The sequence below is a fragment of the Calypte anna genome, chromosome Z (assembly GCF_003957555.1).
Source record: "Calypte anna isolate BGI_N300 chromosome Z, bCalAnn1_v1.p, whole genome shotgun sequence".
Lineage (NCBI taxonomy): Eukaryota > Metazoa > Chordata > Aves > Apodiformes > Trochilidae > Calypte > Calypte anna.
The window spans coordinates 25,347,548-25,363,419 of NC_044274.1; the positions used below are offsets into that span (position 1 = coordinate 25,347,548).

At 41.6% G+C, this 15,872-nt stretch overlaps 1 protein-coding gene across 1 annotated transcript in view; it reads right to left on the bottom strand.

The window, feature by feature from the left end:
- Positions 1–7,193: 7,193 nt before the first annotated feature.
- Positions 7,194–15,872, bottom strand: part of SHB (SH2 domain containing adaptor protein B) — a 57,186-nt gene continuing 48,507 nt past the window's right edge. The window contains exon 6 of the mRNA XM_030467954.1: positions 7,194–10,619. Within this exon, the coding sequence (XP_030323814.1) occupies positions 10,436–10,619 (184 nt within the window). The 3' untranslated portion in view covers positions 7,194–10,435. The remainder of the gene's footprint in view (positions 10,620–15,872) is intronic.

The window sequence follows — 15,872 nt, forward strand, 5'->3', positions numbered from 1 at the left end:
ACTTCATGTCTCCTACTCAAATATCTCTATGAAAACCCACATCCACTGATGCGAACTACCCAGACTTGTGCAACACATTTGACACTGTCCCTCCTGACACCCTCATCTCTAAATTGTAAAGGTATATATTCTGTATGGAGGCAACATTGGCCTGAAAGACTGTTCTGGAGTTGTGATACAGTTTGTGCTTCTAGAAGGGGGTGTGCTTAGCTTTGACTTCAAGGACAGTCCATCCCAAAAGGTGTCCCAGCTCAGCTTTTCTGAGCTTTTCTTTCACTCCCATTATTGAAGATCTACCAGCTAACAAGCTTCCTACATGGATGGAAGAAAGAGTAGCCAAGAAGTGGAAATGGAATTATTTCTAGCAAAGCAGTCCCAGGTGTGCTGAGGAAGGCCAGGCAAGAACAATCCCAAACACCTGCCCTGCTCAGGCAAACTTGAGCCTCTGCTTGAGGCAGGTGGCAAAAAATACTCAAACCCAGGGCTCCTTGGGTGTTAGCTCTCCTGTCACACTGTCACCACATCCCAGGAGAGTGGGGAGATTAGTTAAAGAAAGTGATCAGTAGAACTGCTGTCCTTGACTTCTGGAAGGCAGACTTTGGCTTGGTTCACAGAGTCACCTGGGAGGCAGAACAGATGAGCAAAGGAGTACAGGAATGCTGGACATCCTTCAAGAAGAAAATATGAAATGTGTAGGACCAAACCATCCCCATGTGCTGAAGGACAAGCTCATGGAGAAGGACACCAGTCTGGCTGAACAGAGCCTTGGCTGGAACCTCAGGAAAAGGGGAGAAATTTATGTGGAAGAGTAGGCAGGCAACTCATGAGGACTACAAAAATATAGTGAGGCTATACATGGAGAAAATCAGAAGGGCCAAAGCCCAGCCAGGACTTAATTTGGCTTGTGCAGTACAAGACAATAAAAAAATGTTTCTATAAATACATCCACTGAGCTGGAAAATTTTAGAGACAGCAAACAGTGTGATGGCCTCATAACCTGTTGATTGCTAACCCGGGAAAGGGTTAGCAACCTACTACACCTTTTAAACACAAAAGTTCTTGGGGCCAGAAGAGGTAGGTACTGAGGGCGCTGGCAGAAGTGCTCATCAGGCCTCTTTCAAACGTGATGCTCATCTACAGGAAGGACTGGAAGAAGGATCTAGGGAACTACAGGCCTTTCAGCCTGATCTGAGTGCTGGGAAAGGTTATGGAGCAGATCATCTCGAGTGCCACAATGCAGCATGTGCAGGACAACCAAGTTACAAGCAGGTGATCAAGCCCAGTCATTATGAGCATATGAAAGGCTGGTTCCACTTGACTAACCTGATCTCCTTGTATGGCAAAGTGACCTACTTAGTGTATGAGGGAAAGGCTGTGGATGTTGTTTACCTGGGTTTCGTAAAGCCTTTGATGGTTTCCCATCGCACTGTTCTAAAGAAACTGGATACTCATGTCTTAGACACTTTGTTGGGTAGAAACTGGATCGTGTCTGGGCCCAAAGTGTTGTGATGACTGGACTTAAATCCAGTTGGTGGCTGGTCACAAGTGGTGTTCCCCAGTGGCCAGTTCCCTTGAGCATCTGGATCAATGATCTGGATGAGGGGTTGCCAGTGCACCATCAGTCAGTTTGCATGACACCAAGTTAGGAGGGAGTGCTGATCTGCCTGTGGGTGGAAAAGCTCTACAGAGGGATCTAGACAGGCTGGATCAATGGGCCAAGGCCCGTTGCAAGAGGTTCAGCAAGACCAAGTGTCAGGTCCTGCATTTTGGTCACAACAACCCCATGCAATGCTTGGGGAAGAGTGGCTGGGAAGCTGCCCACAGGAAAAAGACCTGGGGGTGCTGGCCAATATGTGGCTGAATATGAGACAGCAGTGTGCCCCGGTGGCCAGCAAAGGCAACAGCATCCTGGCCTGCCTCAGGAACGCTGCGGCCAGCAGAAGGGAAGCGACTGTCCCCGTTCTTGGCACTGATAAGGCAGCACCTCAAATGCTGTGTTTAGTTTTGGGTCCATCACTACAAGAAGGATATTGGGGATGTTCAAAGAAGGGCAATGAACCTGGTGAAGGGCTTGGAGAACAAGTCTTATAAGGAGCAGTGGAGGCAAATGGGCTTGTTTAATTTGTACAAAAAGAGTCTGTGGGGAGATCTTATCACCTTTTACAACTAGCCAAGGGGTGGTCTTAGTGAGGTGGGTGTTGCTCTCTTCTTCCAAGTATCAAGTGATAGGATGAGAGGAAATGGTCTCAAGCTGCATGGAGCCAGGGGGTGGAGAGGTGGAATTAGATTGGATATTAGGAAAAAGTTCTTTACTGAAGGAGTTGTCAGGCACTGGAACAAGCTGCCCTGGTAAGTGATTAAGTTCCCATCCCTTGAGGTATTTAAAAGATGTGCAAACATGGTCCTTAGGGAAATAGGTTAGTGGTGGACTCAATAGTGTTAGGTTAATGGGTTGGCTTCAATGATCCAAAGGGTATTTTCCAAAATAAATGATTCTATGAAACGAATCTGTGAAAACAAGAATATTATCCACGTCTGGACACAATGGGCAGATGTCAGAAACTTACAGGCCATTCTCTCTGTTAATGGACTTAGTTAATGGAGCTAATTAATAGGATGATTTCAGGGGGAAAATTAATTTGTGCTGAAAGGAAGTCACGAACAGCAAAAATCAAGTATGTTGTTTAAATGGCCCTTAATTTCACAGAACTGATGATCCCCATGCTGAGAACATGTGAGGCAGCAGAATATATAGCTTCTTCCAGGGCTTCAAATCCAAGTCCATCCTGGTCAGACAGAGCCACTACCTGCAGTGGTTTTTATTACAATGATTCAATTTGGTTAGATCAAATATATTTGTACTGGAAACAGTTATTAATAACAGTAATTCATTAATAAAGAACAGGGCCCCAAGGCTGGTTGCTGCAGTTTCAGACCAAACTGACAGTGCAGAGACTAAATGGAGTTAGACAACAAAACACTCCAGTCATAGATCTGTGTGATGTAAACAGCATGTAACATGACTTCCCAGATCTGCAAGACAGATTGTGCAATCCAGGAGAGAAACTGGGTTGGTCACTAGCAGTTCTTGACATAATTCCTTGCTCTGTTTGAGAGAACACAAGGTCTGGAATAGAAGTCAGATGGGTCAGTGCAGCAGTTCCGGCCCTGCTGTCTGGGTCTAAGGATGGGGAGTTCCCTCTGTTTCTTCCCAGGTATTCCCCATTTTCTCTCCAGGGTTTTGCTTGAAGCCTCTTCTGAGTATCTCTGGATTCTCCTTAAGTTTCTCTAATTTCCTGTGTAGTAGCTATATTACCTCCGGCATTGCTGTCTTGGACTTCTCTTCCAGATCTCTCTTGACATGAGTTTCAAGCTGGTACGGATGCCAGATTTCTGATCAGCCCATCCAAATTCTCTAGGTGTCTCACATTTTGCTCTTGGCTTGCTGGCATTCACAGGTTGCCCTTTCTAAAAGTATCTTCATATTTTCTCTGCCACATTTGCAGCTTTCATAGCAATTAACAGATTGTTTACTCTTATATCGTTCCCTTATTCTTCTCTATCAGTTTATAGCTAAATTTCAGCCAGGCCCACCCCATAACACCTTCCACACATCTAGCCCTTATTCTACAGACAGCCCTGTAGCTCTTCCTACAGATTCGCTCCATGTCATCATCATCATGTTCCAGCTATCCCCATGGCTTGTGCAAATAAGGAGCTTTCCAACCATTTTGCCAGTATTTGTACCATGGCTTGGACCATTGTTTCTTGGAGACAGTCTTGAGATTAATATAATCATCTTGCCAACAAACTTGACCAAATTTCCACATATTGCAGGTGCAGACAACAGGTAATCTCTGCCAGGCTTCCTTTATGAGAGCACATAACCATTCTATGAGTCTATGATACTTCACAGTTCTGAATGACCTGGGCAGTCACTGCTAGTGGAACATACGTCTCTCATTGTCTGGCCCAGTAACAGGTATCATATTGGCCTCTATGGACTACAATCTCATGGGCCTATTATGCCATGATGGATTCTCGTTTGTCACTCGTTGTTGCAACCAGGACTGTGATGACCTCCTCTGTACATTGGTTGGCTTTAGTGTTTGGTATTTGATTCCACGTGCACTGGATTCCTTCCCAGGTAAAAGCAAACTCAAGGCTATGCCCTTCCACTATGGGAATAGAACAGAATATGATGGCTATGTCACTGCTGATGCAGCATTTTACTACTTCTACTTTGAACTCTGTAGAGTTTCTAAAACTGAACCCTGAAATTCCTTTCTTGTCTACTTTCTTGTAAAAAAAGCTTAACCAAGCTCAGCCCAGGTGTCCTTGTGCCCTACCAATGCTAAATGCAGTGCCTTGCTCCAAGATTTTTAACAGGCTGCTCCCTGCTTCTGCTTCAGACCAAATGGTAATGCTGAACATAGGTGGTAGTAAAGGCCCAAAACCAAACTCCCACTTTCTGTCAGATTGATTGACAGCAGAACAGCTCTCCTAAAATCCCTACCACCCCCTCCTTCGTACAGCTTGCAGCACCAGAACATCATCAGTGGGCTCCAATGATACCTTCCAGAGTTCCTGTGAGCTCCAGAGAGCAATGAAGGAGGGAGAGCTCAAGTCATCAGAGCCTATAAAGCACCAGATCAGAAGCAGCAGCAACATACCTCACCTTTAAAGCCAGCTACCCAGGCCCTGGTGTACTCTTTTGCCTTTCTTCAGCTAAACCACTCTGATTCCTACTATCAGTTCTTGTATATCGTGTATTCCAACCCCCATACCACGCGAGAGGCCCTGCTCTAGACCTGCTTCAGTTTGTTGACAACTCTTCTTATACCTGGCAGCACCTAAACCAGACACAGTATCCAGATCCAGTGATTTGTAGAAGCAATAGCAACTTTCTCCCACCTGCTAGCTAAGTGTCCACTACACACTCCTTGACTGTAGTAGGGCCTCACAGCTACAGACTGCTGACTTCTGGTCAGCTCTTTGTTACCCTCCTTCTACCAGTGATCCTCGGATCTGTCCTTTTGCAAGGGGAAATTGCAACCCAATGTGGTTCTGCCTTTATGGAACTCTGGGAGGTTCATTCTGTTCCCCATTCTGTTCATTCTTGTCCCAATCAAACTCCCTCTGAGCTTCCCTCTAGTCAGCTAACAGTCATCTCCAAAAAAGCAGTGCTAGACAGAGCCAGTCCAAGGATGTCTATTTGAGACACAGGCATAAAAGAGTACTTTGATTTTCTCTTGAATAAACTGTGGATCAAGGACGTGTACACTTTGACTTCCAGCTGACACATGAGCAGCCCCCTTCTGGTGACAAAATGGCTTGGCTTACAACAGGGGAGATGCTCATGTGAGTTCCCCCAGAGTTACTTTTCTGAATGGTGAGGCTGGCAACAGCAACTTTGAGATTCTTCTGTAGCTTGACAAGTGCTGTACACTATGCTGCAGTAATTGCATAGACACCAGAGACAGAGGTCAGTGACAGAAATGCCACATCAGCTTTGCTTATAGGTAGGCACTGAGGGCCCTGTGTGCCTCTTGGAGCAATACTAGGACCAAAGAAGGCTCTGGTCTGGCACAGAGTATAACGTTTTGTTTTTCCTATGCTTCTACTGCAGGTATAACACTTAACTTGTATCCCTATCCAATGTCACAGTTAATATTACTCCAAAACAAGCCTAGAAAGAAAACTGAGCCCTGCAGAGCTGCGATTACATTGTATTTATGTCTTGGAAGTGCCAGTCAAAATAAATGCAATTCAGAGATCCTGAAAGGCTCCTGAGAAAGCAAGATCAGTGTTTAGACTGATCTTGTCACTGAACAAAGTCCAGAGCACTGAGGTCAGCGCAGCAACTCTGAATCGTGGGTACAGGGTTCTCAGAGCCAGCTTAAGGCCTGAGAGACACACAATGAGACAGACATGCTGCAGAAAATGGGATTTTACATGGTCATCCCTTGCAACCTATGGACATCTTTCTTCAGCAGAACTTCTATTTGCTTCATTTCAGACTAAGAGCTAATTTCCTTCCTTCTTCCCTGATTATTAGTGATTTCCACAAGAAGGAATAAAAGGAAGCAGTGTTTTATGTGCGATCATTGCAAATCAAAAGAAAAGAGTGTATGAAAAACAGATGACTCTCCACTATTCATTACCTTCTCCCTTGCTCGAACCAGAATGCAGACAAGTCTATTTCATCTATGTTTTGTTTTCCCTCTTCTCCAAGGATCTAGAGCAAGTGTGCTCAGTGTTATTTATTTATTTAAATAAGTGTTAGACCTTGCTTGTTCTGTTCAGGTATCACCATATGCACAACGTGAGGACAGTATGAATAACCAAAAGCAGAAGAGGACCAACAGAGTACTTTGGAGCATATATTTAGCAGAGCATCAGGGTGAATCAGAGACTGGATAAGAGATGGTATTTGTAGCCTCCACCAAAGTTACCACACAGTGTTTGTATTGCCAACTTTAGAATGACAGCAAGAGAGAGCTCATTGTGACAGGAAGGAACAGCACATAAATGCATCATTTTCCAAGCAGCAACTGCTGTTCCTTGGAGCACAGGCTCATGCCATGCACTTTGAGAAGCTGGAAATGTGTGTTTTGTACCATACTGTGCATCCTGGCTCTAAAGACTTCCATTTCCAAGTCAGAGATAAACTATTATCAAGTACAGAACCCATGGTGGTGACTGCACTTCCACAAACTTTGCATTTTTTCAAAGTATGGTAATCATGCCCACAAAAACTCTACTACCCACCACATTTTCACAGCTCAGGGGCTTTCATCATGCTGTGAAATACTCATCAAAATGGAAGCATAATTAATACCTCTCTTTATAAAGTCTGCAAAGAGTGATTCACCAGTATTTAGATGGAAACAGCAATAGTTGGATTCTTTAAATCTCAAGCAATTGCACAGCAATGTCATTCACACACCTGTGTTGTTTCGGCACACCCTAGCAAAGGTACAGACTGTGAAGAAAATTACCTAGGGCAGAACTGAAACCTATGATTTTCAGACTCCAAACCAGATTATAGCCTAAGGATTATTTTTACTACACAGTGAAGACACACAAACACAGGCTGTTCTGAAGAGCCACTTCAACTATTAGCTGTTCAAGACAATCTGAGTAAACATTGACAATTAGAGGAAGAAAAGGGAGAGGTTTATATTACTTTTAAAAATACAGCTTTAATGAGCTATATAGGCATGACAGCTATAAGATCTTCCACCTATATGCCATACTACACACTGCAACACACCGCCTTTAAACTGTACATTAGAACGTCTGAAAAGAATATTTCTTCACTGAAAAAATATCATACAATTACTTAAATAAACAAAGACAACATTACAGTGCAAACCAAAAATCCTGGTTTTATTTATTCTGCAATAACCGAGTACTTTCTAGAAGTCTTTTTTTAAAAATAATCAATAAAACCCTCCCACAGACCATCAACATTTGCTGGGTTTATCCCCTCTTGCTGGACCAAGAATCTTGATCCTTGAAGCCATAATAAACTGTATCGAGATTTGTATCATGCATGCTGACCTGATTTTTATGAAACAAGGGATCCCAACCCAAAAGCTGCAGATGACAAAGTGGCACCTGCTGGTTTCAACTAACTTTTGATCCCATGAGAAGAAAGATTCGGTACGACTATCACCTCCATGAGTTAAAGACAATGTGCTTAAGGAAGCCTGGCAAGGCCTTGGTTAATGAAAATGTTGCTTTCTACTGGCAGCTGCTGCTACGGAAGCGTTAATTTTGTTATAGTTTGAGTAGGAGAAACTATAGCAGGAGGGCTTTCAGACTCGGAGAGGGTCGGCACCCATGGGGGTCCCTTCCCTCCCATTCCCTGCCCACACTCTATAAAGCTCAGGCAGACCCCAGCCCCTCCTCTCTTTCGCCCGCTCTGTGCTTCGCTGCTGTTCCCCTGTGCTCCTTTACCCCCAGCTCGACACTGCTCTTCAGAATCCACATCCATCGGGTGCTGGGAAGAGCCCTGGAGCCCTCTCCTGAGTCGGCCCTGCAGCAAGGGGCCCTCAGGCACCTGTCTCTGACACCAGCGAGAGCAGGTTGGGTGGATACATTTGTATACATTTGTATTTTGTTCCTTATCCCTTAAGCCAAATCCTTTCCCGTGTTCTAGTAAACCTGTTTACAGTTTTTCTTAATTTCCAACTTCAAGTCTCCAGTCTTTATTCACCTTTTATCTTCCCTTTGGGAGTGGGGTGGGAGTGGTAATAGAGAATAATTCTGTCCTTTGGTTTCTGGTCCACCCAAACTGCTATGCTGTGATGAACAGCAGGCCACGAGCAGCAACAATACCAGAATCTCAAAACTGCACTGCAACATGTAAGAAAAGAAATATGTATCTGTCCTACAGTGCATGACAGGATTGCCAGAGTTCACAACAAGCAAAGGCTTAGCAGCAGGTGCAGTCTGATTCATCATCTCTGCAAGCTATGCCACCTTCATGAACTCCTCCTCTGGCAAGAGAAAATTTAACATAAAAGTGCCTGCATGCTCTTGCCAGCTGGTGATATAAAGAGGAGAATTAAGAGTTCTGCAAAGACTTCAGGGAAATAAAAGGCACATGTAGGTAAGTACATGAAAAAAAAGGATGTTTTGTCTCACTTGGAGAGGAATTTTGTCTCTCTCTACTCCCCCTGTGCCACCCTTCTCTCCAAAAAGTGAGAAATAACCTAGTTCAATGCAGCTTTAAATTCTGGGTGAGATAGGGACAGCCTGACCTGCTGGTGTTGCTGTACAGAATGACATTGGCCTCCTCACATGTGTATGACCCACTCCCATGCAAACTTTGCCAGTTTTCTTACATAGAACTAAGCAAGCTTAAATGGAAGCTTAAATTCATCACCAGTGACATTCCATGGGACATCCTTGAGTTTTTTATCAGATTACACAACACAACGAAGCACTGCTTTTACAGGCAATAAGTGGTTATTCCATTACAATTTCCGGATTTGCACTTATTTCTAAGCATACATAAAAGGGAATAGTAGATAAGAAAGCGGAATTAAATAACACACAATGTCACAGTCCTATTGCAGTCTGTAAAATACATATACTGCATATAACCAGTTTGCTACTAGAACAGCTGATGGGTTAACACACAACATTCTAAACATAGGTGGGAGATAACACAAAGTGAGGGCTCCCAGATTATTTAATCCCCGGTTCCAACTCCTATACAATAATATTTTTCTCACTTAATCCATTCAACAAGCACACAGAGCATGTAGAAAATATGTCTCAAGTGGATGGGTACTGAGTTGGCATGCCTAAGGTACAGAGCAGCTTCTTCAGTGCTTCTGGCTGAAAGCAACAGAGATACAGCAGGGGACTTCTGCTCACAGTAAAAATGAACACTGGTCATAAAGTATGTGTCATGGGACCACCATGTTTTAAGAGTGTCTTGGTACACCAGAAAAATCCTGCTTTGCTACATAACCCCAGTTCTCATTTACACATCTGCAAAAGCAAAGCCTTCTTATGGAAAGGCAGTGTGAGATGCACTTGTTATTTGGCTACCTCAGTGCGACAGATGTTTCATCCAGATGAATGAGCAAGTGAAGATTTTGCCTACTAAAGCTTTATAAAAGTCTTCGACCTCCCTCATGCATGAATAGTAACCCACATATAAAAGTGACTCATTCTCAACTATCTAAAACATTACGGTATAATTGTCCCAAAGAGAATTAGCTGCCTGCATCTATGAATGAAACTTGAAAATGAAGACAGTAACCCTTAAGTAATTATTGTACCAAAAAGGATAAAAAAATAACTACTTTTAAATTGTATCCCCTATTCATAAATAATTGACCATAATTTGCTCTCACAAAATTATTTTAAGATTGTGTGCCTAATAGTTCAATATTTGACTACCTCAAGAAACTACATTAAAAACCAAACCCCATCAAACTAAGTAACAGGAGCTACAGAGACTTGCCTGCTAAGCAGCTCCTCAGGTAAACCAAGAATACCCTAGGGTCCCTCAGAGTAGGCTTACTCTTACACACAGAAGTTTCTCAGGGTAGCAAAAGAATAAAAGTTGCTGGTGTTTTACTGCTGAGAACTTGCTGATTCTGCTCAAAACATGGAGGAAGAACTTCATTTGGGAAGTACTGTGATTCACAGCCAAACTCTGGGAAGGTTATCTGTTTTCCTTGCACCAAGATTTTTTTTTTCTCATGTAGAAGCACAGTTCTAGATGCATGGTGCAGCATACGAGTACCATACACACAGTCCCATACACAACTCTGCAGAGTGCCACGTTCCCAAGCCTAAAGGCTGCCACTCTCCATCGCAGACACAAGCACTGGATTCTGGCAATGAATTCTGTGCAACTCAGCTTACCTCTCACCTCCCATCTACAGGAAGGGGTGAGACTATGTTATTAGAGGGTCCGTACAGCCACAGGGTAGAGCAGTGACAAGTGTTCTGCTCCTCTGATAGGCAACTTTTTTGTGGTGTAGTAGTGGATGACTTCAGGAACACTGTCAAAGGGAGGGCTGTTCTGACCCAGGATGTATTTCTCTTTGGTTTTCATCAGCTTCATGTGCATAAAACCTTGACTGCTCCTGCAAGGAAAGCAAAGAGTTAGTTCATGTTTCTGCATGGAAGAGAGACGCATGACCCTAACAGGCTCTCTATGACAGAGGGAAATGTAGGAGAACAAAACTCGTGTTTGCTGGGTGACAGGCCAAGACAGTGGCCAGCCTCTGACAGTGACTGGTAACAGTAAATGCCCATGGAGAGTCCATCACAAAGGCTGACTAAGCCCATGCCAGTTGTTCTTTTTCATCATCTGATTCACCCAGGCATCTGATTCATCATCTATGGCTCATAGTCATGCTGCACAAGGCAGCTCCAGCAGTCCTACTTCTTATCAAAAGAACTTTGTCAATTTCTCTTTCTTTGATAAAACGTGTTTGAGGAGCAAACTGGAATCACAGAGAACTCCCCAACAGGTAGCAGATCTCACATATGTATGCAATCTTTACAGCAATCCACATCAATGCTGGATATCACTCACAACAAAAAGAAATTTTGGATCAAGAAAACCATGAAATACTCCTAATGAAGTTGACCCTATTAACAAAATGACCCACTCCTAAAAGGCCAATTATTTAATAACACAATATGTCATTCTGCAGCTGCTGGTGGGTACTGCTGGCTGCTGGTAAGTACTTTTCCTGGTAATGGCTCAATTTTTAATGAAGAATCCAGCAAGACCTGTGGACTAAATTAATTCCTTTCACGATAGAAGAGTTAAAAAAACCTCTCATACAAAGCCAATGTAGCTGGAGGTAGAAGGGTCACCCTCATCTTTCACAAACAGTAGGATGCCATCCACATACAGCTTATATTTTGAGGACCAAAACTGCATCACTGTTTTCTGGTATTTCCATCTTATTTCACAGCAGTGGGATGTCACCTACATTTCTTCTTTTTAGGCAGCTCGCATTACAATTTTTAAGGGGTGTAGCTCCTGCTGTTAAAATCAGTAGCAAAGCATACTTATTTATGGGGTAGAAGGATTAAGCTCAGTGGATGAAGGACCTCTACCTGCAACCACCGACTCATTTTATCATCACAGCCTCCAGTGATAATTTGGTTCTTCTAGTCCTTGAAAGACGACCACGTAAGACAAAGAAACCTGGATATTTTATCTGCACATAGCTTTTCTTTAAAACCAACGGCTAACCAGGATCTTTCCACATGGAACATTCCACATGATTCAACTGTCAACTCACCATATGCAGGTGAAAACCTGTGAAGTTACCTTCAGTCATTAATCTTCAGTCTATCTCCTCTGAAAAATTAGTGACATCTCTTAAGACCACTCAGTAAAGCACTAGCTTCCACTTTATTTTTCAGGCAGTGTGCTGCAAAACTAGGAGGAAATGGATGCACATCTAACCTAGCATTTGACTGCTGAAAAATGGTTATATCCTACCTCCATACTACTTTACTCCATACTTTGTATCTTCCCCCCCTTCAGATGTGATGTTTCTTCACAACTTTTACAGTTAGAACATATGAAAACCTAGCTTCCCTTTTGCAAGTCTTTCCCTTGATAGTCTTTTGTGGCTAGTTTGAAATGGAGGTGGAAATTAAAAAAATAATTATTATATTACAAGAAATATTTCTTGTAAAATATTTCCACAAAATCACACCCAACCTATTTCTTCCCATGTATTTCTAAGTTTTTTGGGTTGTCCTAAAAAAAACAAAAAAACAAACCAGAATTACTTTCATTAAGTAAAACCCAGTCTGAATGGAAATCTCTCAGAAATGGATTTCAAATGTCATTTTGTATGAATGCTAAGGAACATTCAATCAATTAACTAATTAATTGTTACTGATTAATGTTAATTAAATGCTACTGATTGCTAGTGCTTAGAGTGAACAGTTATGTTGTTAGTGATGGGTTGAGTTCTAATTTCTATGATACCTACTTTTCTGGATGTTGACAACTCTTCAAATTAAGCATTATTCCAGGCTTATTGGTGGATGAAAGCAAATGTTGTGTTTTCAATTATTTTCCTTCATCTCCTTTACTGCCTTTTAGTTTCCAAAACCTACACTGTGAATCGATTATCTACCTTCGCTGTTACAAGTAATCCAACTGAAGTGTCACTAGTTGCAGCTAGACACATCAAGCTATCATCTTCCAGAATGAATAAGTGAATCTGGAAGAAAGTCAGCTTAGCACCTTGATGTCATGCCCTTGTATCATGTTTCAATATTTATATATACGTACAAACCTTCAAGAAGTTCAGTATTTGAAACTGTTCACATCTGAATTTCCTCTATGCTGCCTCCCCCTTCCCATTTGTTTTTGAAGTCTTTCATACGTCTTTCTTCTGGTATGCACATGCATTCATAGAGATTAAGTGTCTACTAAAAACTGGAAGGGCAGAAGGTATCTACACTTGTTTAGCAGCACTATCATTGCTAGACCAGCAACTAGGACTATAAGGATACCGCTTAACGTGGAACCTGCAAGTCATATGCTCCTCCCTCCTCCTCTCCTCCAAACTCTTTCAACCTAAGCTCTAATTTTGATATTCAAAGGGATTAGTAAAACATCATATGAGGAAAAGGCCTCATGGTTGAACTAGCTGAAAGTTTCTGCTTAGTTTTCTAAGCTCTGCTGGACTCTACCCGAACAAATACAAGCAGAACACATCTGATAGTGACCAGTCCTCCTTTTGGTTTACAGATTTCTCAGACCTTTGAAAGTAATAACTACAAGAACCTACCAGGCTCAGAATTTTAAAAGAGCAGAACCCAAATTCACACACATGAACACTGATGAAAGCCAGTGCCTCGATGAGACATTCTCATTCCTCAAGAGAAGATGCTGGGACTTGACTCATGTGATATTGTTACCATGTAAACTATAAATGTCATTATGGTTTCTCAAATACTGCAATAATTCTTTCACAATTTTTTGTTCAGTACCAGTACCAAACCAGACAGTACTGATTCCCTCTCTTCCTTATTGCAACCATTCCCATGAGTTTCAAATACAGAGCAGGAGTTGCTGATCCTTGCAAGAAACTGCTTTGGAACTCTCAAGCACAGATGTTTACATAAACACAATACTTGGTATATGACTAATAGTCACACCTTGTTTAAAATGTTTTGCAACACAACTATAAAACCAAGTAACTTCAAATTACAGCTTTCCCACATGCTTTCCTTCTGTTTTTGAAATCCAGTGAGGACAAGAAAGAGAAAGGAATTGTGCAGACAGCTCCTGAGATTGTGCTGGTTTTGGTCTTTCACCTGAAGTGTGATACAAGAATGTACAAGAAACATAATTAGATACAAAACCTAGTGGGTTTTTTCCAGAAAATCTTACTGGCCTCTAAACATCATTCATGTTCATAACCAGAAAAATTAGCCAAGCCTTCTGAAAGCTCTTTTTTTGAAAAAAGTGCCATTTTATCAAAATGGGTTTTTCTGCATTCATTTTGATGAAATGCCACTTATACAGGAGAAAAAAAGCAACACATTTGCACTAAACATTGGGAAAAAAAACTTTCTAGCAATGCTGGAACCTCACGTCGTCTTGTTTTCCCATTCTGAAATGTCTGTTACATTATATGCTGTCACTCTGAACAAAGCCTGTAATGTTTCATGCCAACCTACAGTAACAAAGAAATAAATTATACTCTCTCCTGAAAAAAAACCAAACCAAAACATAAATTTATTTTTTTCTTCCTCTTGATGAGTGCTTACTTTGAAAAATTCTTTACTGGAGATACTCATAGGCTACTTTTCCTGTCTCTTCTTGAAACACAAAGTACATAGGACTGCCATTCTGTATCTTGACAGCCACTGTCTGCATGGTGCGAGGCCTCTTTGCCTGCCAGCAAAGGCTGGCAGTGTCCATTTGCAACAGCATCCATGTGAAGACCACTATTGAGCTCGGGATCCACTCTAACCAGTTCCCACCTGCTGCTTTTAGTAAGTATGTTCAGTACAAGCTGGAATTCTGTACAAGTTACAGAATCCTTGATGTCTACTAACAGCCAGGTCCCTATCATTATTAAGGTCAAGAGCAGACTAGTAGTAAATTTTTAAATACTTTCATTCAACTGCTGATTTTGAGAGCCAGAAATCCTGCTAACTCTTTGTAAATAATAGTAACAGGAAGAAGCAGTATTTTTTTAAACACTATTATAAACATTACTTTCCAAGAGATATTATATGTTTTAAAACAACTAAAAGGTAATAAATCCAGCATTAATCCAAAGCCCAAACCCTACCCAAAGTCTATGTTCTCAACCCTAAGAAGCAGGACCTCTCCTACAAATCAATCCTGCATTTTCATGACAAAAAACTTTGTGAAGTTATATTTGCTATTTAGGGAAGACCACATGCCTGTTTATGAGACCCTAGGATCAGGGTGTGAGTAAACACCATTCAGCTCTGTTCTCTTTCTAGCAGCAATAACTGCACAGAAATTATCTGAAAGATCAGAAAGCAAAGCCTCAGTGTTTTTACTCATAATGTGCACATTTATCTTATTTCTGAAAACACTAATCTCAAAAATTCAAGAACATCTGCATTTTCCAAAATTGAAATGTAAGGCTGGAAATGAAGCTGTGAAGGTTTGGTGCACACTGCTGCAAGAGGCTTTGGGAAGAGGAAATTATGACTGAAAGAATAAGCTATTAAGCCCAGCTGATCGCTTAACTGAGCGATATTGAAACATAATACCCTGTATTAAGATGCTGTTCTATTGTTACATTAGGAAGGCACCTCTGTGAGCTTGATGTCCAGTGAAGTAATTGCATAAGACCTAAAACACACTTACAAGTGAGATGCATTATGCTTTGATGTATTATGTACATGATGTATTATACATCATTATGAATGATGTAACTTCAATGCATGTTTCACACATTTGGAATAGTTATTTTTAGAATTTGAATCAGACAAACAACTCGTGCACATTCCAAACGCCAGTTAAGCCTGCCTGGCCCTCTCAAAAGTCCACAGAAAGCTTTCCTGCTAATGGAAAAGATGGTCTTCAGAGACATCTTCTTTGTGCAATATTCAGCTTAGCAAATGAAATCAACACACTACCATCTTTTGACTTTTCAAATACAGGTAATGTTTGCATGTTTTAGGAAACTTGAATTTATCTTTTTTTTACTAGAGAAAAGAAAGCCATAAACCCAAAGAGCAGGAATTTTTTTTTTAAAAATAAGCTTGCCAGATGAAGCTAAAGAATAGACTTTAAATTACTAACACTTAATCTCAGTACAAAATCAGTATGTCATTCATTTTTCCCCTGAATCAGAAACGTGTGA